The sequence below is a fragment of the Pyrgilauda ruficollis genome, unplaced genomic scaffold, assembly GCF_017590135.1.
Source record: "Pyrgilauda ruficollis isolate IOZ18807 unplaced genomic scaffold, ASM1759013v1 scaffold189, whole genome shotgun sequence".
In the NCBI taxonomy this organism is placed as follows: domain Eukaryota; kingdom Metazoa; phylum Chordata; class Aves; order Passeriformes; family Passeridae; genus Pyrgilauda; species Pyrgilauda ruficollis.
The window spans coordinates 584,203-608,229 of record NW_024517984.1 but is presented as its reverse complement, the minus strand read 5'-3'; the positions used below and the strand labels follow the sequence as shown (position 1 = coordinate 608,229).

At 65.2% G+C, this 24,027-nt stretch overlaps 3 protein-coding genes across 3 annotated transcripts in view; 1 reads left to right on the top strand and 2 right to left on the bottom strand.

Moving 5' to 3' along the window:
• Window positions 1-3: 3 nt before the first annotated feature.
• On the bottom strand, window positions 4-6,707 carry LSM12 (LSM12 homolog). Its single transcript, XM_041465402.1, has 5 exons — window positions 6,520-6,707; window positions 4,451-4,584; window positions 1,269-1,378; window positions 803-929; window positions 4-215 (listed from the first exon to the last, which is right to left on the bottom strand). The coding sequence occupies exons 1-5, from the start codon at window positions 6,638-6,640 to the stop codon at window positions 123-125; spliced, it is 585 nt and encodes a 194-aa protein (XP_041321336.1). The 5' UTR covers window positions 6,641-6,707; the 3' UTR covers window positions 4-122.
• Window positions 6,708-6,837: 130 nt separating this feature from the next.
• Window positions 6,838-12,455, top strand: G6PC3 (glucose-6-phosphatase catalytic subunit 3). Its single transcript, XM_041465425.1, has 7 exons — window positions 6,838-6,917; window positions 7,800-8,026; window positions 8,717-8,823; window positions 9,002-9,092; window positions 9,570-9,688; window positions 9,776-9,917; window positions 10,357-12,455. The coding sequence occupies exons 1-7, from the start codon at window positions 6,900-6,902 to the stop codon at window positions 10,706-10,708; spliced, it is 1,056 nt and encodes a 351-aa protein (XP_041321359.1). The 5' UTR covers window positions 6,838-6,899; the 3' UTR covers window positions 10,709-12,455.
• A 765-nt stretch (window positions 12,456-13,220) lies between these two features.
• Window positions 13,221-24,027, bottom strand: part of HDAC5 (histone deacetylase 5) — a 12,351-nt gene continuing 1,544 nt past the window's right edge. Inside the window, exons 3-24 of the mRNA XM_041465390.1 lie at window positions 23,152-23,259; window positions 22,252-22,520; window positions 21,838-21,970; window positions 21,613-21,727; window positions 21,387-21,514; window positions 21,060-21,307; window positions 20,441-20,569; window positions 19,775-20,137; window positions 19,365-19,536; window positions 18,453-18,586; window positions 18,250-18,370; window positions 17,631-17,680; window positions 17,452-17,559; window positions 16,679-16,734; window positions 16,496-16,583; window positions 16,295-16,414; window positions 16,112-16,209; window positions 15,290-15,408; window positions 15,078-15,211; window positions 14,481-14,565; window positions 14,214-14,367; window positions 13,221-13,382 (exon numbers count right to left, since the gene is read on the bottom strand). Coding sequence (XP_041321324.1) covers window positions 13,343-13,382; window positions 14,214-14,367; window positions 14,481-14,565; window positions 15,078-15,211; window positions 15,290-15,408; window positions 16,112-16,209; window positions 16,295-16,414; window positions 16,496-16,583; window positions 16,679-16,734; window positions 17,452-17,559; window positions 17,631-17,680; window positions 18,250-18,370; window positions 18,453-18,586; window positions 19,365-19,536; window positions 19,775-20,137; window positions 20,441-20,569; window positions 21,060-21,307; window positions 21,387-21,514; window positions 21,613-21,727; window positions 21,838-21,970; window positions 22,252-22,520; window positions 23,152-23,259 — 2,972 coding nt within the window. The 3' untranslated portion in view covers window positions 13,221-13,342. The remainder of the gene's footprint in view (window positions 13,383-14,213; window positions 14,368-14,480; window positions 14,566-15,077; window positions 15,212-15,289; window positions 15,409-16,111; window positions 16,210-16,294; window positions 16,415-16,495; window positions 16,584-16,678; window positions 16,735-17,451; window positions 17,560-17,630; window positions 17,681-18,249; window positions 18,371-18,452; window positions 18,587-19,364; window positions 19,537-19,774; window positions 20,138-20,440; window positions 20,570-21,059; window positions 21,308-21,386; window positions 21,515-21,612; window positions 21,728-21,837; window positions 21,971-22,251; window positions 22,521-23,151; window positions 23,260-24,027) is intronic.

The following is a 24,027-nucleotide window of genomic DNA, read 5'->3' as shown; positions in this document are numbered from 1 at the left end:
ATACCAAAAAAAAAAAAAAAAAAAAAAAAAAAAAAAAAAAAAAGGAAATAAAAGTCGAAGGTGCCCCCGGCGCCGCCTCCGGGGAGGGGACACGGGGACAGGGCGGTGGCCTCGAGGTGGCCTCAGGATGACAGGGACGTGTCCTTCTGTGTCTGCTGTGCTTGTGAACGCTGCAGGACCTTCTGGCTTTCCACGTCCCGGAAATGTTTCTCCACCTGCAGGGGAAGGGGGCACCCAGGGGCTCAGGGAAGGAACGGTGACCTGGAGGGGATGGGGAGACCCAGGAGGGGATGGGGAGACCCAGGAGGGGATGGGGAACACCAGGAGGGGATGGGGAGACCCCGGAGGGGATGGAGAACCCCCAGGAGGGGATGGGGAACACCCCAGGAGGAGATGGGGAACACCAGGAGGAGATGGAGAACCCCCGGAGGGGATGGAGAACCCCCAGGAGGGGCTGGGGAACACCAGAAGGGGTTGGGGAACACCAGGAGGGGATGGAGAACCCCCAGGAGGGGATGGAGAACCCCAGGAGGGGCTGGAGAACCCCAGGAGGGGCTGGAGGCCAAGCCAGGACGGGTCTCAGGTGTCCCCAGGGAGGTGACACCCACCCAGTCCTTCAGTATCCCCAGCCCTGCTCACCCTTCTGAACACAGGACTGAAAAACGGGAGGCAGGGGGGTCTGGAGAGGGAAGGGGATGCCAGGAGGGGCTGGAGCCCAGCCAAGGAGGGGCTCCTGGCTGTGCCCAGCACGTGCCACCCTGCCAGGACGTGCCACCCTGCCCTGTCCCCAGCCCACACTCACTATTTTGCGTACGTGGCTCAGGGCGCTCCCCTCTTTGCCTTTGCAGTTTTCCACCTGGTAGGGAGGGGCAATGACGACTTCTTCCATCACAACTATGTTCTTCTCCTGCCATTTACAGTCTTTAATGCTGAGGGGAGGGACAACGGCATCAGGGAACGCCACTGCTGCCCCCCCAGGGTGGGTTTGTGTCTCACTGAGGGGGCAAAGAGCCCCCCCTGGTCACTCCAGGGTCACCCAGAGGGGTGGGAGTCCAGGGGGGTGGGATGTGCCAGGCAGGGCACGGAGCAGGAGCAGGCAGGGAGCCCCCCTCCCCACCAAGGATCCCACCCAGGACACAGCAGAGCAAAGCCAGAGAGGGAAATGCCCCGAAAATGCTGTGAGGGTCCCCAAAAAGGAGGGTGGGGACCCCGAGGTGGGCACTGGGGACCCCAAGGTGGGCATTGGGGACCCCGAGGTGGGCACTCACGTCTTATGGATGGTCTGGAAGAGCTGCTGCCCCTCCAGAGAGACACCAGCACTAATTGCATACGCCTGGCTCATCTTCTCCTCCTTCTCCGTCCGTGCTTTGTTGGCAAGCTGGGGAAACACAGGGATGGGGGGATTGGGCTGGGAGCAGAGGGGACACAGGGACCCCCCAGACACGGCTCTGCCCTTGTGATTCCAGCCTGAATTCCCCTCTGGAGGCACCCTCACCACTGCCAGGGCCTCCCAGAGATTTGGGAATGGTGGTGCCATCTTCTCACATCCCCCTGCCCCTTCCCTTCGGCCTTTTCTGAATGAATTCTGGTATTTTAGGTGCAAACCCCCCCCTCACTACTCAGTTTACTTGGGATGGAGATGGGGAACAGGAGCCTGGAACACCCAACACGCTGGGAGTAAATGCCCCACGCAGGAGCAGGAGCAACTTTAGCCTGCAGCAGTTGGTTTGTTCCCAAAAAATAACCAGAATTGGTTATCTGGGAGTCGCATCCGTGTGTGGGGAGGTGTGATTACACACAGGGTGCTGGAATAGAGATGGAAAACCCCGACCCTGGCCTCCCCCATGTTGAATCCCATGGATGTGGGAGGAGAAGGAAGCAGAGCCTGGAGGCAGCAGCCTTGGACCAGCTGCCTTTTCCTGGCTGGAGCTGCCGCAGTGGAGGAGCCACACCAGCATCATCCCTCCTCTTCCTCCTCCTGCAGCCTCCTCATCCCTGGGAGCACACCCAGAGCTGCTCTGGCTTCCTGCTGCTGGCTGAGGGGGGTCTCACCCCTTCCAAAGCCCCTCTGAGGATGGAAAGCCCGAGCTCCCTCTGACTGGGGACACTTTAGGGACCCTCAGGGACAGGAGGCCCCCTCCCAGCCATCCCAAGCCCCCCTTGGTGGGAGCAGGCACTGCAGGAGCACTGGGATGTCTCCATGTGCTCCCTGAATGCCTCAGCAGGGACAGGAGCCCCCCGGACCCTCACAAGCCACCCACCCCATTCCATGTGGGAATGGCTCTCTCCAAGACCACCAGCCAGGCTTCCAAAGCAGGCACAACGTTCCACAGGAACTTCCCTGCACCCCACACCCTTCCCAGCCTTCCCTGGGGTCCCACAGCCCCTCACCCCTGCGGGGGGGCTGCCCCAAGGCTGGAGAAGTGGAATCCCCCCACCACACCGGGCTGGAGCTGTGGGACAGAGCCCTGGGAATCCCCTCTGCCGTGTCCCTCCTGAGCAGATCCCCTTCCCAGCCAGACCAGATCCCCCTTCCCCAGCCTGAGGGTGGATCCCCTCTGTCCCAGGCCTTGGGATGCTCCTCCAGCAGCTGCTGCACCCAGACTTGGGGACAGCCCTGACAAGAGGCCACCAGGAGGTGACTGGAACCCCCAGGAGAGGTGCCAGCAGCAGCACCCCAGCATTGCCACGGGATCCATCCCTGGGCTCATCAGCCCCCTCCCTGGCCACCCCAAGAGGAAATGTTCCCATTTCCCAAGAGGAAATGGCTCAGCCCTGCAGCTGCAGCCCCTGGATGCCAGCACTCCAAGGAGTTCCCTGCACACACCTCGTCAGTGGCTGGGAATTCACAGCACCAGCCAAGGAGGGACCGTGGGGGCCACCGAGGTTCATGCCAGGGCCACCAGGGGCCATGCCAGGGTCCCCCAGGGCCAGGGTGGCCCCTCATCCCACCTGGGTGCCAGCAGGCTGGGGAGATCAAGGGGATCCCTCCAAAATCTTCCTGGATTGGCACCGGATGGCTGTGCCAAGGTCCTCAGGGGAGTGCCAGCCCCGTGGGACAGGGGTGTCCCCAGAAGTCCCCAACTCTCTGGAGTGCTGCCAGCACTCCCATGTGCACACAGCTCCTTCTCCCAGTCCAACCAGTACCAGCACCACCCTCCCAGTCCTGAGCCCCCATGGGGATGTGGGGCAGAGCCACAGAACGGCCCTCCTGCCCTGGCACAGCCCCTTCCAACCCAGCTGCAGCTGGCACTGCCCCACACACCAAACCCACAATTCTGGGGTGCTGGAGAAGACCAAAGTGAGCAGTGGATTCCTGAGGGGGTTCCCCAAAGTGAGCACTGGAATTTCTGAGGGGTTCCCCAAAGTGAGCACTGGATTCCTGAGGGGTTCCCCAAAGTGAGCACTGGATTCCTGAGGGGTTCCCCAAGGTGAGCATTGAATTCCTGAGGGATTCCCCAAAGTGAGCATTGGAATTCCTGAGGGGTTCCCCAAAGTGAGCACTGGAATTCCTGAGGGGTTCCCCAAATTGAGCACTGGATTCCTGAGGGGTTCCCCAAGGTGAGCACTGGATTCCTGAGGGGTTCCCCAAATTGAGCATTGGAATTCCTGAGGGGTTCCCCAAAGTGAGCACTGGATTCCTGAGGGGATTCCCCTCGGGCTGTGCTCCCAGCCATGTCACTCGCTGCAGTGACAGCCAAGTGTCACATCGTGGTGGCAGCTGTGTCATCCGAGCCCTTGGACATTTTAATCCATCGGGAAGGGACCCAGGAGGGGATGGACACCCAGGTGGTGCCCCGGGAGAGGTGTCCCTGTGGGACACGGAGGTGACAACTGAGCACCCCACACCTGGATTCATCCCAGCACTGAGGGCTTGGGGTCACCTCCCCTGTTTTTCACATCACTGGGATTTGGCAGTGATCCCTTTCCAGGATGGATGTAAAGCAATTCCTCAGAATTCCATGAGTTCCCCTTTATGAGTTCACCTTTACCCTTCCTGTGCACTCCAAAATGCCAAAATCTAGATCCAAAATAGCATCCAGACCCCAGACACCACCACCTAGACCCAAACTAGCAAAACCCAGGCTCCAAACCCCTCAAAATCCAAGTCCCAAAACAAGATCACCTTAGACCCCAAAAATACCAAAATCCAGGTCCCCAAACACCAAAAATCTAGACATAAAATCCAGGCTCCAAAACCACCCAAAAACCAGGCCCTAAATGCCAAAAGCCCACACACTAAACCCAACAAAATCCAGGCCCCAAACTGCCAAAACCCAGAGCCCAAACTGCCAAAACCCAGACCCAAATCACCAAACCCCAGATCCAGGATGGAACTCCGGGAAGCTGCACTGGGAGCAGCTCCAGTGGTGAATCCTGCTGGATCACTGAAGGATTTTGGGGGATCCCTGCAGGAATCTGGGGGATCCCTGCTGAGGGGCTCTCTCACCTTGCTGACGTTGAGGGAGGCTAAAGGGGGAGGCGTTTCCGTGCGGTCATTGATTATTTCCACTTCTGACACGTACTGTAAGTTTACGAGCAGGATGTCTGCGTGGTTGGGCTTGCCACTGGAAGAGGGGCATTCTGGAGGAGGGGATTAAGGAAAACAAATCCAGGGAGAGGTTTTTGTAGGTGGGACACGGCCCAGGAGCAAACCAGGAGAAGGTTGGGTTTGTGGGAAGCTCCTCTGCTCCTGTGTCCCCAGTTGGGATCATCAGTGATCCCATCTCACTCATCTCCCTTTGCACTGGTTGGTGCTGATCCTGCTCTATCCCAACTCCAGACTGAGTTTTCCAGTCCTGGTCCACCAGCACCAGCCCACCACCACCACTGGCCCGAACCAGCACCACCAAATTTGTACTTTTCCCACCAAAACTCTTGCCTCCTGCAGGCAGCAGCATCCCCAGGAGCATTCCCTGCTCTGGAAGGGAGGGAGTTCCCAGGAGAGGGACACACAAGGTTGGTTGTTGGGAATGAGACAGCACCACTAAAAAAATCCCTTCCAGAGCTGACAGGGATTCCTGCACAATTCCTCTGCTCCCATGAGGATGGATGGATGGATGGATGGATGGATGGATGGATGATGAATGGATGATGGATGGATGGATGGATGGATGATGGATGTTGGATTATGGATGGATGATGGATGGATGGATGGATGTTGGATTATGGATTGATGATGATTATGGATGGAGCAGGGAGCACAGCATGGAGAGCCTCTTCCATGCCAACACCATCTCCCCCTGGAAGAGATCCTCATGGAAGCCCCTGTTCCTCTCCCAGCCCCCTGAGCACCAGGTGGAGCCCTCCCTAAAAAACACCCTTCAGTGGCGTGCAGAAAGCCAGGCAATTCCAGTCCCCCCTTTGGGGGATGAGCTGGAGCCCCCCAGCTGTGTCAGGAACAGCTGGATTTTGGGAAGGGCCCAGCCCCCCGAGGGGCTGACAAGCAGCACTGAGCAATCTGTTGGACCCTCTGGGACTTTGCTGCTGCCTCCAGTGGGACCTGGCAGCTCCCCTGGCTCCAACCACATCCCAGGGGGCCTTTTCCTGTTGTGTTTCCCACAGCTCCATCCACAAAACCCTCTCCCAGCTCCTCATTCCCTGCAGAACCCACCCCCGGGCTCCCCCAGAACTCCAACCCTGAGCTGAGCATTCACCTTCCCTCCCCTCTCCTGGGACCCTCCACTGCTTTCCAACAGCTCTCAGCTTTTCCCGTTCCTTGCAGATTCCAAACAAAACCATATCCATGTATGCTCACACTGGGGGGGGGCCGGGAACACCCCACTGCCCCCACTCACCCCAACACAAGGCTCCCCAACGCCCCTACAGTCAATGCCACACCCCCACTCACCACACTACAGGGTTCCTCACTGCCCACCCCCCCCAAAAAAAAACCTCCAGGACACCACAGTCCCCCCCATTCTCCCCCAAACTGGGTGCTCTCTCTGCCCCCATTCAAACCAGTACAGAGCTCCCCACTCCCCCCCAGAAGCTCTTTCTAATACAGGGTCGCTCCATCCCCCACTCCCCTCAGTACGGGCTCCCAAACCCCCCACTCACCCTCACACAGGCTCCCCAATCCCCCCAGAACAAACCTCCTCACTCCCCCCAAAAATCTCCCTACAGGACACCCCACCTCCCATTCACCCATTCCAAGACCCCCAACTCCCCCATTCCCCCCAGCGCAGGGCTCCTCAATCCCCCGCTCCCCCGCTTAGAAGGCGCCCCAATCCCCCCCCCCCCCCCCCCCCCCCCCCCCCCCCCCCCCCCCCCCCCACCCCCCCCCACCCCCCCTCCCGAGCGGACTCCCCGCTCCCCCCATCCCCCGGGGGTCTCCCGCTACCCCTCAAACCCCTCCCTGTCGCCGCCCACCTCGATCCCCTCACACCCCCTCCCCTCCTTCCCCCCTTTCCCCTCCCTCCCTCACGCCTCCCCCCCCCTCATCGGGCGGGCCGCAGAGGCCCGAGCGGGCCGCGCCGGGGCCGGGACCAGCGCGGCGAGGCGCGGGCGGGTGGATACTGAGCGCCAGCATCTTGCTGGGGTAGTCGAAGGCGACGACCTCGCCCTGGAGGCGCTGCTCCTGGCAGGTGCGGCAGGACACCTGGCTGCCCACGCTGAAGTACTCGCCCGGCGCCGCCATCTTGTCCGCCCGCAGCGCCCGCGGCTCCGCTCGCCTCGGCCAGGCGCGGCGGGGGCGGGGCCGCACGGCAGCGAGGGCGGGGATTGGTGCTCCGCCCCGCCGATCTGCTCCGCCCAGCGCTCTGATTGGCTGAGCCCTGCCCGGCCGCGGTTTGTCCCTCCCGCCCCGCCGTAGCGCGCCGCCCCGCGGGCAGTGATGGGAAGTGTAGGCGGAAGAGGGCGCTGAGAGCGGCGGGAGGGAGTTTTGAGGGGTCCCCGGGATGGAGCCCCCCCCTCAGGTACCTCCCGCCGGTACCGGGGGGTGGGCAGCGCCACCGGGAGGCTCAGAGGCTGCTGGTGGGAATGGGGAGGCCGCGGCCCTGGTGTAGGGAGACCCCAGGGAGGCCTCGGGCCTGAGAGCACAGGGAGGCCCCGAGGGACCCCAGGGAGGCCCAGGAGCCGCCTTAGGGAGACCCCCGGGAACCGCCAAGGAATAGCAAGGGTGGCTCGGGGAGACCCCAGGGAGAGCCCCGGCCTCGTGCAGAATGGCCGCAGGAGACCCAGGAGGTTTCCAAGGGAAAGCCCCAGGGAGGTGGTGGCTCTTTGGAGCATCTCAGCCGCTCCAGCAAATCCCAGAGCAACCGCCGGGATCCCGGCCTGGCCCCGTCCCAGAGGCTCAGGTGTGCTCTGCCCTCGGCCAGAAACCTGGGAGCCACTTGTGGGCGAACTTCGAGTGGTGAATGACTGCCTGAACCAGTGCCAAGGCATCCCAGGGGATCCAGCCACCTCCCAGCCTCTCCCCAAGGGGTTCCTGGGGATCCAGCCACCTCCCAGCCTCTCCCCAAGGGGTTCCTGGGGATCCAGCCACCTCCCAGCCTCTCCCCAAGGGGTTCCTGGGGATCCAGCCACCTCCCAGCCTCTCCCCAAGGGGTTCCTGGGGATCCAGCCACCTCCCAGCCTCTCCCCAAGGGGTTCCTGGGGATCCAGCCACCTCCCAGCCTCTCCCCAAGGGGTTCCTGGGGATCCAGCCACCTCCCAGCCTGTCCCCAGGGGATCCCTGGGGATCCAGCCATCTCCCAGCCTGTCCCCAATGGATTTCACAGGATCCAGCCACCTCCCAGCCTGTCCCCAGGGGATCCCAGGGGATCTGTGCCGGGGCTGATCTCCCTGCTGTGTCCCAGCCCAGTGCCATGGATGCCCTGCACGAGGCCGGGATCCACGCCGCCGTGGCCCTGCAGGCTGGGCCCCCCTGGCTGGAGCAGATCTGGCTCTTCCTGAGCTCCCAGCTGGATCCCAACTCCATCTACACCGTCTGCTTCCCGCTGGCCCGCGGCCTGGACGAGCACGTGTCCCTCATGGTCCTCTGGATCGCCCTGGTGGCCGAGTGGCTCAACGTGGTGCTCAAGTGGTGAGGGGGGCACGTGGAGGGGGGCACTGGGACACTCCTGCTCCCTGCCTGTGGCATTCTGGGCAGGCACTCCCTGCCTGTGGCATTCTGTAGGGTCACCCGAGCTGCCCCAGCATCTGCCAGGAATTCCTGGCAGAGAAAAGCCCGGGAGGCATCGGGGCTGGAAAGGGATCCTGATCCTCTGTGGCTTCATCCTTGGAAATCCTGGGATGGGCTGCAGGGATCCTGCTCTGCTGGAAATCCTGGGATGGGCTGCAGGGATCCTGATCCTCTGTGGCTTCAACCCTGGGGATGGGATTGTTGTGGGATGGGCTGCAGGGATCCTGCTCTCCTGGATCCCCCAGGATGGGCTGCAGGGATCGTGTCCTGGGCCTGAGGCTCTCAGGATGGGCTGCAGGGATCCTGCTCTGCTGGAAATCCTGGGATGAGCTGCAGGGATCCTGCTCCCCTGGATCCCCCAGGATGGGCTGCAGGGATCGTGTCCTGGGCCTGAGGCTCTCAGGATGGGCTGCAGGGATCCTGTCCCAGTCTCTGGGCTCTCAGGATGGGCTGCAGGGATCCTGCTCTCCTGGATCCCCCAGGATGGGCTGCAGGGATCGTGTCCCGGTGCCGGGGCTCTCGGGATGAGCTGCAGGGGTCGTGTCCCGGTGCCGGGGCTCTCTCCCACGCCCCCCGCTGTCGCTGCCGCAGGTTCCTGTTCGGGGAGCGCCCGTACTGGTGGATCCACGAGTCGGGGCTGTCCGAGCGGGAGCAGCTCCCGCTGCGCCAGTTCCCGATCACCTGCGAGACCGGACCAGGTGAGTCCCAGCTCGGGCAGCCCCGCGACCCCCGGGGAGGAGCCCCAGGAGCCCCACCCGTGTGGGAGCGCTGGGCTGGAGGTGGGAAAAGCCATTCCTGAGCAGCGGGAAGGGTTGGGCTGGACATTGCCAGCTCTCCCCTGCCGGGACGCGGACCCCTCTGTGCTTCATCCCCCAGGGAGCCCCTCGGGCCACTGCATGATCCTGGGGGCGGCCCTGTGGCCGATTGTCACCGCCCTGAGCAAGGCGCTGTCCAGGTACACCCGGAGGTGAGTCCGGGACGGGCAGGGGCAGCGCCCTGAGCCTCTGTGGGAACGGGGGGGTGGGATGTGGGGGCGTTCCTGTGGGGCAGAACCCACGGGGAGCAGGCAGGAGGAGTCCCGGGATGGAGACACCGTCCCTTGGGAGCTTCCAGAGCACCCGTGGGAAGACGGGGTGGGAGTGGGACCCCCGCTCAGTCCCTTGGGAGCTTCCAGAGGGAAGAGGGGGTGGGAGTGGGACCCCCGCTCAGTCCCTTGGCAGCTTCCAGAGGGAAGAGGGGGTGGGAGTGGGACCCCCACTCAGTGCGCAGCACCCATGGACGGTGATTAGGATCCCTCCCCTCCCAGCAGGGCGGCTCCAGGGGGACACATCCCTCCTCTGGCAGCTCGGGAGAGACCCCCTGAATGCCCCCCAGGGTTTTTTTGTAGCCCCCTTCAGCTGTGCTTTCCTCCATCCCGCTCCCTCCCTGCTCCGTTCCCTTCCAGCCGGCTGCTGAGGCTGATCCCGTTCCTGCTCTACATCCTGCTGCTGGTGGCCATGGGGCTCTCCCGGGTCTTCGTCCTGGCCCACTTCCCCCATCAGGTGATCACCGGCTCCCTGGCAGGTGAGGGGCGCACCCCAGCCCCTTCCCCTTCCCTCCAGCCCCTTCCCAGCGCATCCCAGCGCCGACCCCGCCTGTCCCCGCCGCCAGGGATGGCTCTGGGCTGGGGGCTGCAGCGCCGGCCCCCCAATTTCCTCAAGGTCCGCTTCTTCCTGCTGACGGCGCTGGGGCTGCTCCTGAGCGCGCTGGCCCTGCACGGGCTGGCCACGGCCGCGGGCCTGGACCTGGACTGGTGAGAGCCCGGGGACAGGGGGACGGGGACAGAGGGACAGAGGGACACAGGGACAGGGGGAGAGGGGGACACGGGGACAGAGGGACAGGGAGACAGAGGGACAGGGGGTCAGGGGTCCCACGGGGGAAGGGGTGTCATGGGGGGACAGGGATGTCAAAGGGGAAAAGGGGTGTCCCATGGGAAAAGGAGTGTCACAGGGGGACAGGGGTGTCACAGGGACCAGCCTTCTGGGGTGTCAGGGGGTACCCCAGGGCTGTGCCCACCGGGGAGGGGTATCCCCGGAGAGCACCCCTCCAGTCTGGAGGGAGGCACCCCCAGGAACCTGCTGCAGTGTTTTTGGGACCGACCACCGGGATGTGCCCCCCGGGGCTGTCAGGCCCAGCTCCAGAGATCCATTTCTGGGGGGGGACACACCCCGACCCCCTCGCTGTCCCCTCAGGTCCCTCCGCCGGGCCAGCTCCCGGTGCTCTGATCCAACCTGGCTGCGACCGGAGACGCGACCCTGGGCCTCGCTGTGCCGGGTGAGCGGCAGCGCCCTGGGGCTGGCCCTGGCCGCCAGGCACCCCCCGAGCCGCCGGGCCGCCGAGGAGCCGCCGGGGCTGGAGCCGCCCCTGGGCAGCGCCACGCTGGGGCTGCTGGCCCTGGACGTGCTGCACAAGCTGCCCAAGAGCGACGGCACGGCCCTGTGGTACCTGAACGTGGGTGCCCGCTACGCCCTGGGGCCCGTGCTGGTGGGCTCCCTCCTGCCCCAGCTCATCCTCACCCTCCGGAGGCTCCGGGCAACCCCCTAGACCCCCCCCCAGAATGGTGGGGAGTGAGGGGGATCTGCTGTCGGTTCGTCTCCACCTGTGCAGGGACCCCCAAATTGAGTAGGGGGTGTCTGCTCTGTTGCCAGTTCATTCTCACACTCCTTTTGTCACAGGGACCCACAAACTGAGTAAGGGGTCCCTGCTCCTGTCCTGGTTCATCCTCACCCTCCCTTTCCCCAGGACCCCCAAATTGAGTGGGGGTTTCTGCTCTATTCCCAGTTCATCCTCACCCTCCCTTTCCCCAGGGACCCCCAAATTAAGTGGGGGGGTTTCTGCTCTGTTTCCAGTTCACTCTCAGCCTCCCTTTCCCCAGGACCCCCAAATTGAGTGGGGTGGGGGATTTCTGCTCTATTCCCAGTTCATCTTCACCCTCCCTTTCCCAGGGACCCCCAAATTGAGTGGGGGGTTTCTGCTCTATTCCCAGTTCACTCTCACCCTCCCTTTCCCCTGGACCCCCAAATTGAGTGGGGGGTTTCTGTTGTTCCCGGTTCACTCTCCCTCCTTCCCCCCAAACCGAGCAGTTGTCCCGGTTCCTGCTCACCCTCAGCTGCCCCAGGGACCCCTCCTCACCCCGGGTAGGGGGTCTGTGCCCCCCGGGGCAGAGCCGGGGGTGCCCCGTGCCCAGCGGGTCTGGGAGCACAGCCCAGGGACAGCCGGGGACACTGAGCTGCCACCGCTGTCCCCAGCTGTCCCATCCCCCGACCCGCCGGGACCCCCCCGACCCGCCAGGACCCCCCCTCACCCCGGTTTGGAACCAAATAAAGCTCCAGAACCGAGCCGGGCCCCGAGTGCTGGGGGTGGGGGGGACACACGACACACGGGCAGGGGGAGGGGACAGCGGGGACAGAGCCCCCCGAGCCCGGGGGTGACAAAGGGGACCCGCCCCGCTCCCTCCCTGCGCCTCTTGCGGTGCCTGGGGAAACTGAGGCACGTGGGGACACAGGGCAGGAAAAGGGACACGGGGCCAGGAAAAGGGACACGGGGCCAGGAAAAGGGACACGGGGACACCCCCAGCACCCCCAAAGGCAGCGGGCCCGGCGGGTATTGCCAGAAACAGTTTATTTATACAAGGACGAACATCGGTGACATCTTACAAAATACCGAACCGAGACCCAGAGCGAGCGTGAGCGGGGACGGACGGGGGACACGGGGGACACACGGGGGGGGGACACCAGCCCAAAGCAAGCCGGGGGGGGGCTGGGGGCAGAGACCCTCCTCCCCTCCCCAAATCCCTCTCCTGGGATGGGGAGGGGGATCCCATTCCCCAGCCTTGGGGACACGCACGGTCCCCCCTCCTCACCCAGGAGAGGTGACAAGGACAACCTCATCCCTCTGTCCTAATTTGGGACCACCCCAAATTCCCCCCCCCCGGAATAATTTAACCCACGATGTGCTGTCCCTGTCCCCCCCCCCTCCTCCCCCCCCAATTAAAAAAATACTATTAAATAATCCATCTGTAATAAAATTATATCCATTTTTCTGGGGGGGGGTTGGGTGGTTTTCTCTCTTTTAAAGCTAAAATCGCTCTGAGGCCCCTCCGGCTGGTGACAAAACAGGAAAATAAAGTGGTTTTTCCTCTATTTTTTTTCTTCTTTTCTTCTTTTTCCCTCTCCTATAAGGATAAATTTGATCCCAACAAAGGCGCCGGGGTGACAAAGTGACAGGGGGGTGGGGGACAGGGCTCGTCCCTTTGTCTCACGTCCCCGTCCAAAACGGGGAGGCCGAAGGGGAAAAAAAAAAAAAACCCAAGAAAATTAAGAAAAAACCCAAAACGAAGGGAAATTAAGGCATTAAAAAAAAAATACTCACTTAAAGGCACGAGTATTTCCCATCGCCTCCCCCGGGGGGGGACGGATCCGGAGCCAGGGAGGGAACGAGGAGGGGAGAGACACAAAAATATGGGGAAAATAAGGAAAAAACCCTAAAAAAAAACCTCGAGGAGCCCCGGGGGGGTCCGGGCAGCGCCGGGAGGACCCGACGGACACGGGGGGACACGGGGGGGACACGGGGGGACACGGGGGGACAGGGGGTGCTGGTGGAACTGCTGCTGCACAAGAGACACGACCGCAAACACCGCGGGGAGCCGGGGGCACAGGACGGGCGGGGGGATTTTTTTTTTGTGTTTTTCTCCTCTTTTTAATAGAAAAAGAAAGGGGAAAAAAAAAAAAACCCAAGAAAATTAAGAAAAAACCCAAAACGAAGGGAAATTAAGGCATTAAAAAAAAAAATACTCACTTAAAGGCACGAATATTTCCCATCGCCTCCCCCGGGGGGGGACGGATCCGGAGCCAGGGAGGGAACGAGGAGGGGAGAGACACAAAAATATGGGGAAAATAAGGAAAAAACCCTAAAAAAAAACCTCGAGGAGCCCCGGGGGGGTCCGGGCAGCGCCGGGAGGACCCGACGGACACGGGGGGACACGGGGGGGACACGGGGGGACACGGGGGTCTCACCGCTGTCCCTCCCCCCTCTCTCCTCAGCTCTCCTGCTCGCTTTTTTTTTTTTTTTTGTGTGTGTTTTGGATTTTTTTTTTTTTTCTTTTACTGTGATTTTTTTTTTGTGTGTGTTTTTCATCTCTTCCGGGTGTTCCTTGGTTTGCTGGATGAGCTGGGCGGGTCAGAGCGTGGGCTCGGCCTCCATTGGCTCCTCTGCTGGCCTGGCCAGGGCAGGGACAAGTGTCTGTCACCCCCAGTGTCCCTCCCGGTGTCACACCCTGCTCCATTCACCCCCTCACCATGTCCCCAAGTGTCACACCCTCTGTGTCCCCCGTGTCCCCACGAGTCATACCCTCCCCGTGTCCCCCCGGTGTCACACCTGGCTGCATTCATGTCCCCCAATGTCACACCTGCCATGTCCCCCAGTGTCACATCCTCTCCATGTCCCCCAGTGCCACACCCTCCCCGTGTCCCCTGTGTCCCCCACGTTCCCCCCAGTGTCACACCCGGCTCCATTCACCCCCCTTCCCCGTGTCCCCCAGTGTCACACACCCCCCTCATGTCCCCCTGGTGTCACACCCGGCTCCACTCACCCCTCCAATGTCCCCGCGTGTCATACCCTCCCCGTGTCCCTTGTGTCCCCCGTGTTCCCCCCAGTGTCACACCCAGCTCCATGTCCCCCTTGTCCCCCCATATTCCCCAGTGTCACACCCCCTCAGGTCCCGTGTGTCCCCCAGTGTCACACCCCCCAACCGTGTTCCCCCGGTGTCACACCTGGCTCCACTCAGCCCCACCGTGTCCCCCTTGTCCCCTGGTGTCACACCCCCCAACCGTGTTCCCCCGGTGTCACACCCGGCTCCATTCACCCCACACTGTGTCCCCCTTGTCCCCTGGTGTCACACCCCCCAGCCGTGTCCCCCCGGTGTCATACCTGGCTCCATTCAGCCCCACCATGTCCCCCAATGTCACACCCCTGCCATGTTCCCCCATGTCCCCCATTGTCACACTCCCCCCGTGTCCCTCCCTGTCCCCCCATGTCCCCCGTGTCCCACCTGGCCTGTGGCTCCGTCCCGGCGCGCTCGGCGCCCACGGACAGCAGGGCCATGGCTGTCACCGTCTCGGCCTCCTCGGTGTCCCCGCGCTGCGCCTCCAGCAGGGACCGGCCCACGGCGGCGGCGAAGCGCCGCACGGAGCCCCAGTGCCGGCCTGCGGGGACAGCAGGGGGCTGGCACGGAGCGGCCGCTGTCCCCCCGTGTCCCCCCGTGTCCCCCCCGTGTCCCCGGGGACCCCTCGGGGAGCTCCCGCGGCCCCGTCCTCACTCTGGATCTCGATGACCTTCTCCAGCGTGGCCACCGCGTTCACGTTGGGCTTCTGCTGCAGCAGGGCCGGGTCCAGGGGCTCCAGCTGGGGGGGACACGCTGTCAGCCCCCCCAGACTGCCACCAGCACCCCAGACTGCCGCCAGCACCCCCAGACTGCCACCAGGCTCCCCAGACTGCCACCACCCCCCTAGACTGCCACCAGGCACCCCAAACTGCCACCAGCCCCCCCAGATTGCCCCCAGGCCCCCCAGACTGCCACCACCCCCCTAGACTGCCACCAGGCACCCCAAACTGCCACCAGCCCCCCCAGATTGCCCCCAGGCCCCCCAGACTGCCACCACCCCCCTAGACTGCCACCAGGCACCCCAAACTGCCACCAGCCCCCCCAGATTGCCCCCAGGCCCCCCAGACTGCCACCACCCCCCTAGACTGCCACCAGGCACCCCAAACTGCCACCAGCCCCCCCAAATCCACGGCAGGGATGGGACCGGAGCCCCTCACCAACCAACGAGGGGAAACTGAGGCACGGCACGGGGCGTGCGCCCCAACACGGCCCTGGGGAAGGGCTGGGGGGCTCGGGGTGTCCCCCCCGTACCTCGAGGCCGAGCAGGGCGGTGACACAGGCCTCCGAGGCGTCGCAGATGGCCGTCAGGTCGTGTCCCCCCTCCAGCGCCAGCACCACCCGGCCCCCCGCCAGCATCATCAGCTGCTTCGTCAGGTGCCCGAAACCTGGGGGGGCACCGGGCACGGGGTGAGGGGCGGCCGGGCCGGGGTCCTCACCCCGGGATGCCCCCGGACCCCACTTACACTTGGCGGTGACGGAGTAGCCACCGAGAGGGGACAGGTGGCCCTCGACGGCGTCGAAGCCGGCGGAGACCAGCACCAGGTCCGGGGAGAACTCCTTGGCGATGGGCATCACCACCGTCCTGGGGGCAGCGGCGGCTCGGGACCCCCCCGGGGCTGGGGGAGCCCCCCGGGAGGGCAGGGACACCCCCCAGGATGTGGGGACCCTCCAGGGTACAGGGACACCCCCCCAGGATGTGGGGACCCTCCAGGGTACAGGGACACCCCCCCAGGACTTGGGGAGCCCCCCAGGGAGCAGGGAGCCCCCAAGGTGTGCAGGGACCCCCCAAGGTGTGCAGGGACCCTCCCAAAGTCTGCAGGGATCCCCCCAAAGCGTGCAGCGACCCCCCCAAGGTGTGAAGAATCCCCCCAAGATGTGCAGGAACCCCCGAAGGTGTGAAGGACCCCCCAAGGTGTGCAGGGACCCTCCCAGCATCCGGAGGACCCCCTGATACAGCCCCCCCGCCACCACTACACAGAGACCCCCAGGACACAGGGACCCCTACCATAGGACAGAGCCCCCCCAGGGACTCAGGAACGCCCCCAGGGGCTCAGGAACCCCCCCAGGACACCAGAACTCCCCGATGCAGAGCCCCCTCCCACCCTGGAGCCCCCCCGCAGGTGCAGCCCCCCCACCTGAAGGCTGTCAGGTACTCCACGTCCCAGGGACCCCTCCCATAGGACAGAGCCCCCCCAGGGACTCAGGAACCCCCCCAGGCCACCGGAACTCCCCAAGGCAGAGCCTCCTCCCACCCTGGAGCCCCCCCGCAGGTGCAGCCCCCCCACCTGAAGGCTGTCAGGTACTCCACGTCCCCGATCGGGGGGTCCACGCCGCCGGTCCAGGCGATGTTGATGTTGTAGCCCACGCCCAGCCCGCTGCCCACCTGGCCACAGCCACAGGTGACCCACCCCGTGCCACAGAGGGGGGGGCACGGAGGGGACCCCCACCCCCCAAATTCCCCCCGGTACCTCCTCGGGGGCCCCGCTGCCCGGGAAGAAGTTGCCGTCGTCGTAGCGGTGCAGGGAGATGTAGAGCACGTGGGGGTCGCTGTAAAAGGCCTGCTGGGTCCCGTTGCCGTGGTGGATGTCCTGGTGGGGGACACCTGGGTGTCAGGGACCCCCCCCACACCGGCCCTAAAGCCTGTGGGGTCCCCCCTGACCCCCCCTTACCCAGTCCACGATGAGGATCCTGCCCACGCTGAGCCGCTGCTGCAGCAGCTTGGCCGAGATGGCCACCGAGTTGAAGAAGCAAAAGCCCCTGAGGACAAGGGACAAGGGACATCAGTGGAGAGGGTGGCCCTGGGAGCGGGGGGTGGGCCTGGGCAGGGGTCCCGGCCCCATCCCTGTACTCACATGGCCGTGGACTCCTCGGCGTGGTGGCCTGGGGGGCGGATGACAGCGAAGCCATTCTGGGGGACAGAGAGGGACACGGGTGGGACACAGAGACACGTGTGGCATTGGGGCACAATTGGGACAGAGGGACACGTGTGGGACAGAGAGGGACACAGGTGGGACACAGACACGTGTGGCATTGGGGCCCAATGGAGAGAGAGGGACACAGAGGGACACAGAGACACGTGTAGCATTGGGGCACAATTGGGACAGAGGGACACGCATGGGACAGAGAGGGACATGGGTGGGACACAGAGGGACGTGTGTGTGACACAGAGACATGTGGCATTGGGGCACAACCAGGACAGAGGGACACTCACGGGACAGGGAAGGACATGGATGGGACACACACGGGACAGGGAGGGACACAGAAGGATGTGTGTGTGACACAGAGACACGTGTGGCATTGGGGCACAACTGGGACAGAGGGACACGGGTGGGACACAGAGGGACATGTGTGACACAGAGACACGTGGCATTGGGGCACAATTGGGACAGAGGGACACGCATGGGACAGAGAGGGACATGGGTGGGACACAGAGACACGTGTGGCACTGGGGCACAACTGGGACAGAGGGACACAACTGGGACAGAGAGGGACACGGGTGGGACACAGGGATGTGTGTGTGACACAGAGACACGTGTGGCATTGGGGCACAACGGGGACAAAGGGACACTCACGGGACAGAGAGGGACACCCGCAGGGAGGCAGAGTGACAGTGACACAGGCTCACCTTGACCTCCCCTGCGGCCACCTTGAAGGCCAGCTCGAGCAGGCAGCCCACGGCCGTGCGCACCGCGCTGGACGAGTGCAGCTCGTTCCACACCGTGTCACTGTCCACCTGCGGGGACACCGGGGCTCAGCGGGGCACGGCCACCCCGGGGACACCCCCAGCCCTGCCCCCAGACTCACCCCGATGCCCCCGCACGGCAGCACCGTGTACGTCTTCGGAGTGATGGGACCTGCGGGGTCAAGGCGTGATGGGGACAGGGGGACACGGGGATCCCGTGGGAAAAGGGGATCTCTGAGCACCCCAAGGGATTGGGAATGCCAGGGGACAGGGGGATCCCGTGGGAAAAGGGGATCTCTGAGCACCCCAAGGGATTGGGAACGCCTGGGGACAGGGGGATCCCATGGGAAAAAGGCACCCCAAGGGATGGGGAACGCCAGGGGACAGGGGGATCCCATGGGATTGGGGGAACCCCAGACACCCCAAGGGATGGGGGAACCCCGGGGGACAGGGGGATCCCATGGGAAAAGGGCACCCCAAGGGATTGGGAATGCCAGGGGACAGGGGGATCCCATGGGAAAAGGGCACCCCAAGGGATTGGGAACCCCAGAGGACAGGGGGATCCCATGGGACTCCTGAACACCCCAAGGACTGGAACGCCCAGGGGACACGGACTCTCCTGGACACCCCAGGGGATGGGGACCCTCAGGGAACAGAGGGATCACAAGGAACAGGGCAGCAAGGTGACCCCAGCTCCAGAGAGGGGGTTCCCAGGCATGCGGGGGGACCCCCAGCACCCACCCAGCAGCTTTTTGCTGTCCAGTTTCTGGCGGTTCAGGGGGCTGGTGCCGTAGAGCAGCGCGTGGTGCTCCGAGTGCACCGTCTGGATCTCCTCCAGCGTCGCCTTCCTGCCCCGGATCCGCTGGGAAGGGGCACAGGCTGAGCCCCCCGGGGCTCCCCGTGCCATCCTGACCCCCCCCAGGACACGGGGAGCCCCCTCTCACCTCGCACTTGCCCAGCAGCCCCGTCTCCTGCAGCCGGGACCAGATGCTCTGGATGCGGCCGGCGTGCTCGGGGTGGATGGTGGTGTTGCCGCAGGTGCACTGGTGCTTCAGCATGAACGTGTCGTACACCACACCTGGCACGGCACAGCTGGCACGGCTGGCACCCCGGGACACCCCCAGGGAGGGGCAGCCCCCGGGGGAAGGGGGCTGCCAGGGGATATGGGGATCCCCGGGCACCCCGAGGTGTGGGGAATCCCGGGAGACAAAGGGGATCTGTGGGACTGGGGGACGCCAGGCACCCCCAGGTACTGGGAACCCCAGGGGACAGAGGGATCCTATGGAGTAGGGGGACCCCAGGACATTCCAAAACATTGGGAACCCCAGGGGATAGAGGGATCCTATGGGGTAGGGGGACCCTGGGACATTCCAAAATATTGGGAACCCCAGGGGACAGAGGGATGCTATGGCACTGAGGGACCCTGGGACATTCCAGACTGGGAACCCCAGGGGACAGAGGGATCCTATGGAGTAGGGGGACCCCAGGACATTCCAAAACATTGGGAACCCCAGGGGACAGAGGGATCCTGTGGCACTGAGGGATCCCTGGGCACCCCACAGGATTGGGAACCCCAGGGGACAGAGGGATCCCATGGCACTGAGGGACCCCAGGACATTCCAAAACATTGGGAACCCCAGGGGACAGAGTCAGGGGACCCCTGGGCACCCCACAGGATTGGGAACCCCAAGGAAGAAGAGAATCCCACAGGAGAGGAACATCCACAACCCCGCCACGGAACGGGACCCTCGGGGGCGGGGGGACACAGCCACCCCTGGCACCTCCCACGGGACAGGAGCCCCCCCACGTGACAGAACCCCGGGGCACAGGGACCCCCCGACCCCCCAGAGCCGTACCTGTGGTGAAGAGGTGCTTGGGGGGCCCCTCGGGCTGGGGGGGTTTGACGCTGGCCGGGGACGATTGGGTGCGGGCGAGGGCGGGGTGGGGCAGAGCCAGGACCCCCAGGGGGGGCGCGGGGAAGAGCTGCAGCGGCGCCTCGGGGTACACCTGGGGAGGGGGCGGCGTGAGTCACAGCAGGGCACTGGGGGGGACACAAGAGGGGGGACTGGGGGGACATTGAGAGGCGATTGGGGGGACATCAAGGGAGGACCAGGGGGATGCTGAGGGGAGAAGAGGGGGACACTGAGGGGACACAGAGGGTGGATCGGGGGGACACTGAGGGGACATTGAGGAGGACTCTGAGGTGGACACGGAGGAGGGACCAGGAGGACACGGAGGGGACACTAAGGAGGGATCATGGGGACACTGAGGGAGGACCAGGGGGACACGGAGGGGACACGGAGGGAGTGATCGGGGGACACTGAGGGGACACTGAAGGAGGACCAGGGGGACACGGAGGGGACACGGCGGGGACACGCGGCAGGCACTCGGGCTCACCTGCAATGAGCGTGCTCTGCTGCCGCGCCTGCTCCAGCAGCAGCACGTGCTGCAGCAGGGACGGGGACCCGGCGGGGGTGTCCCCGTCCAGGGCCACCCCCAGCAGGCAGCCCGGGATCGAGGACGTGCTCAGGAACTTGCCGGTGAGGGTGGCCCCGGGGCGCAGCGGGGACACCCCCGGGGGCACCCCTGGCCGCTCGGCCTCTGCCTGTGGGGACAGCTTGGGGGACACCTGCGGGGACAGCGGTGACACTGGGGGTGCCAGCTCCCTGTGCCACCCCTGCGGGGTCCCCACGTTCCTGCTGGAGGGTGCCAGGCCACCGTGCCACCCCACACTGTATGCCCATATCTCCCCTGTGGGGTTCCATGTCCCAGTGCCACCCGCCACGGTGTCCCCATGTCCCCAGGGGGACACTTATGCTCCCTGTGTGGAGTTCCATGCCCCAGTGCCACCCACCATGGTGTCCCCATGTCCCCACCACGGGGTGCCAAGTCCCAGTGCCACCCAGCCCAGGGTCCCCGTGCCCCCACTCACGGGGAGGTGGGCGCTGGTGACGGTGACAGTGGCCTGCAGCCCCAGGGACAGGTTGGGCAGCGACGGGGACGTGTAGAGGCTGAGCTGGGCCCCGTCCAGGGCCAGGGCACGGGGCTGGGGCAGGAGCTGCTGTGGCACCAAACGGCAAACGTGGCATCAGCACCGGGGGGACACGGCAGGACAGGACAGGGCAGGGCAGGACAGCCACCAGCACGTGTGGGGACAGGACAGGGCAGGGCAGGACAGGGCAAGACAGCCACTAGCATGTGTGGGGACAAGACAGGACAGCCACCAGCATATGTGTGGACAGAACAGGACAGGACAGCCACCAGCATGGTGTCTCCACCACAGTGTCCCCACCACAGTGTCCCCACAGTGTCCCCACCACGGCGTCCCCACAGTGTCCCCATCACGGCGTCCCCAGGTGTCCCACCACGGTATCCCCACCACAGTGTCCCTGGGTGTCCCCACCACAGTGTCCCCACCACGGTATCCCCACAATGTCCCCACCGCGGTGTCCCCGGTGTCCCCACCGCGGTGTCCCCACCACAGTGTCCCCACCACAGTGTCCCCACCAGTGTCCCCACCAGTGTCCCACAGTGTCCCTGGGTGTCCCCACCCCGGGTGTCCCCGCAGTGTCCTCCCACCACGGTGTCCCCAGCACAGTGTCCCTGGGTGTCCCCACCACAGTGTCCCCGGTGCCCCCACCGCGGTGTCCCCGGTGTCCCCGCGCACCGGTGATCTCCACGTGGCGCTTGCGGAAGGCGCTGAGCACGGAGCCGTCGCGGCGCCGCAGCAGGGGGCTGCTCCTCCTCTCGGCCACCTTCTGCTTCAGCCGCGAGCGCACCTTCAGGTTGGGCTCCGAGGCTGGCGACGCAGACGTGTCACCCGGAGTGCCACCGTCGCCCCCCGCGGGCGTGGCACGTCCCTCCCCGCCCTCACCCACCGGTTTTGCGGAGCGGGAAATCGTCCCGGCCGTCGTAGGTGCCGAGGAGGGGGAGCTTGTAGGACGGGGGGGTCCCCGGGCTGCCGGTCTGGGGGGGGGAACTCTGGTCCAACGAGGTGTGGTGAGCCCTGGACAGGGGGGACAAGGTGGCAGAGACCCCGCTAGGACCCCCGTGTCACCCCCACGGTGCCTCAGGGGGGGTCCTGCAGGGCTCGGGGGCACCTACCAACATTTGGGGTGCTGGGGGAGGGAATGGTTGGGGGGGCCGGGGCCCGGCTCCTTCGTCTTGCTGAGCAGGAATTCCTGGAGCTTCAGCTTCACCTCGGTGCTGGCGATGGCGCCTGGGGGCACGGGGGGGTTCAGGGGGGCAGCACGGCCCTCCCTCCAGCCCCTCAGCACCCTGCAGGCCCACTGCACCCCCAAATCCCACCGCAGCCCCCCCCCAGCTCACTGTCACGGCCCCGCTCCTTGGGGCGCAGGCTCTGGAGCTGCTCCAGGCGCTGCGCCTCCAGCTCCTGCCGCTCCCGCTGCCGCTGCTGCTCCAGCTCCTGCTGCCGCCGGGCTGCCAGGGCCTCCTGCTGCTGCTGCGGGGCGGGGGCACCGCGTGGGACCCCGGCCCCGGCCCCAGGAGCAGCGTGGCTCACGGCACGGTCACCCCCGGTGTGCCCCCAAAAGCTCCATCCCTCCCTCAGCCTCCGTCAGTGTCACCCCACGGCTCCGTCACTGCCAGTGTCCCCCCCCCCATGGCTCCATCAACCCCAATATCCCCCCCAAACGGCTCCATCCACCCCAATATCCCACCCCACGGCTCCATCAACCCCAATATCCCCCCCCAAACGGCTCCAAAGCCGTGCCCCCCACCCACCTTGAGGTGCTTCTGCAGCTGGACCTGGTGCTGGCGGGTGAGGTGCTCGTGCTGCTTCTGGAACTCGGCGAAGAGCAGCTGCTTCTGGAGCTGCTGCTGCTGCTTCAGGGCCACCAGCTCCCGCTGCAGCTGCTGCTCCCGCGCCGCCGCCAGCCCCGCGTCCACCCCCGCCTCCGGCCCCGGCCCCTCGGGCCCCTCCGGCCCTGCCGGACACGCTGGGTCGGGGGGGAAAAGGGATGGGGACCCCTCCCCGGTGATGATGGAAGGGGCTGGGAGGTGTTGAAGGGGCAGGTGTGGATATCCCGAGCACCCCCAGCGCAGCCCCGGGGTTTGGCTCTCCCGGGGGGGTCTTTGGGGGTACACTGGGGTACCCCTGCAGCCCCCCCGAACCCTCCAGCCCCAGCCGGGGGTACCCAAAGGGCCCCGCGGGGTCTCGGGGTGCAATGGGGGGGTGTCAGCACCCAGCCCGTGGAGGGGGCAGCGCTCGGGGTGGGGGGGTTAAAAATAACCCCGAGGTGTCAAAGCAGGACTTTGGGGTCAGGGGGGCCACAGCCCACCCTGAGCCCCCCGTGAGGGAGTTTAACCCCTCGCTGCCCAGGGCCCCCCAGACAGAGAGGGGCACAATGGGGGTGTCCCACGGAATGGGGACACGGGAGGGGATCCGCAGTGGGGGGCAGCACCCCAGGGCTGGAGCACCTGTCCTTGCACACCTGTCCTTGCACACCTGTCCTTGCACACCTGTCCCTGCACGGGGCGGGGGGGGGCTCTCTCTCTTACACACCTGAACCCACTCGCGTTCAGCAGCTCCCCCCTGCACACCTGTGGGGGATGTCACCAGGTTTGGGGCGGTGTCACCGGGTTTTGGGGGGGGGGGGCACGGGTGGCCGGCCCCCCACTCACCTGGGGCGGGCAGGGCAGCGTGCAGGGGGACACGGGGCAGCAGCTCCAGCGGGGGCTCATGGCCGGACCCCCCCTCTGCAGAGAGACACCCCCTGAAGGGGCCACGAACTGGGGGCCACGTGCACCCCCAAAACCAACCTCAGCTCCCCAAATCCCTCCTCGGCGGGTGGGGGTGGGGAGATGCTGGCTGGGGCGGGGGGGAATCACAGAGCATCCCTGGTTTTTGGGGTGACGGGAGCAAATGCAGCCCCCCCACCCCAGGCAGGGCAGGGCCGCAGGGCCCCCCCTCACCCCCCCCAATCCAGGCTATTCTCTCTGGCGCCTGGAAATAGCCGGCGCACGGGAGGAGCCGGCTATAAATAGGGAATTGTGCCGGGGGGGCCACGGCAGATCCCGGGAGGGGATGCGCTGTGTCCCTACCCCCCCCCCCCCCCCCCCGAGACCCAGCTGCACCCCCGAACTGCCCCGGGGGCTGAGGGGGCACGGGCTGTCCTGGCTGGGGGAGGCTGTGGGGGGATTGGGGTCCCCACGACCCCTCCCAGCTCCATGGCACCCCCCACATCCCCCTAATTGCCAGGGACGTTAATCCGCATCAGCGCTGCCGGAACCCAATCTGGGATGTGCCGGGGGGGGATTAGCCCCCACTTTGGGAACACGAAGGCACAGGACCCCCCCCCTCCACCCCACTCCAGACCCCCTCAACAGGAGCACCCCGAGGGGGGCTGGGGGGGCTCAGCTGCCAACTCAGCACATTTCCCGCCGGATCCGTGTCCCCAAGCGGCTCTGCAGGGACCAGCCGGGGGGGTGACACCGTGCCGAGGTGTGGAATCCCCCCTTTTTTGGGGACGGGGACCCCCCCCCACAGTGTGTAACCCC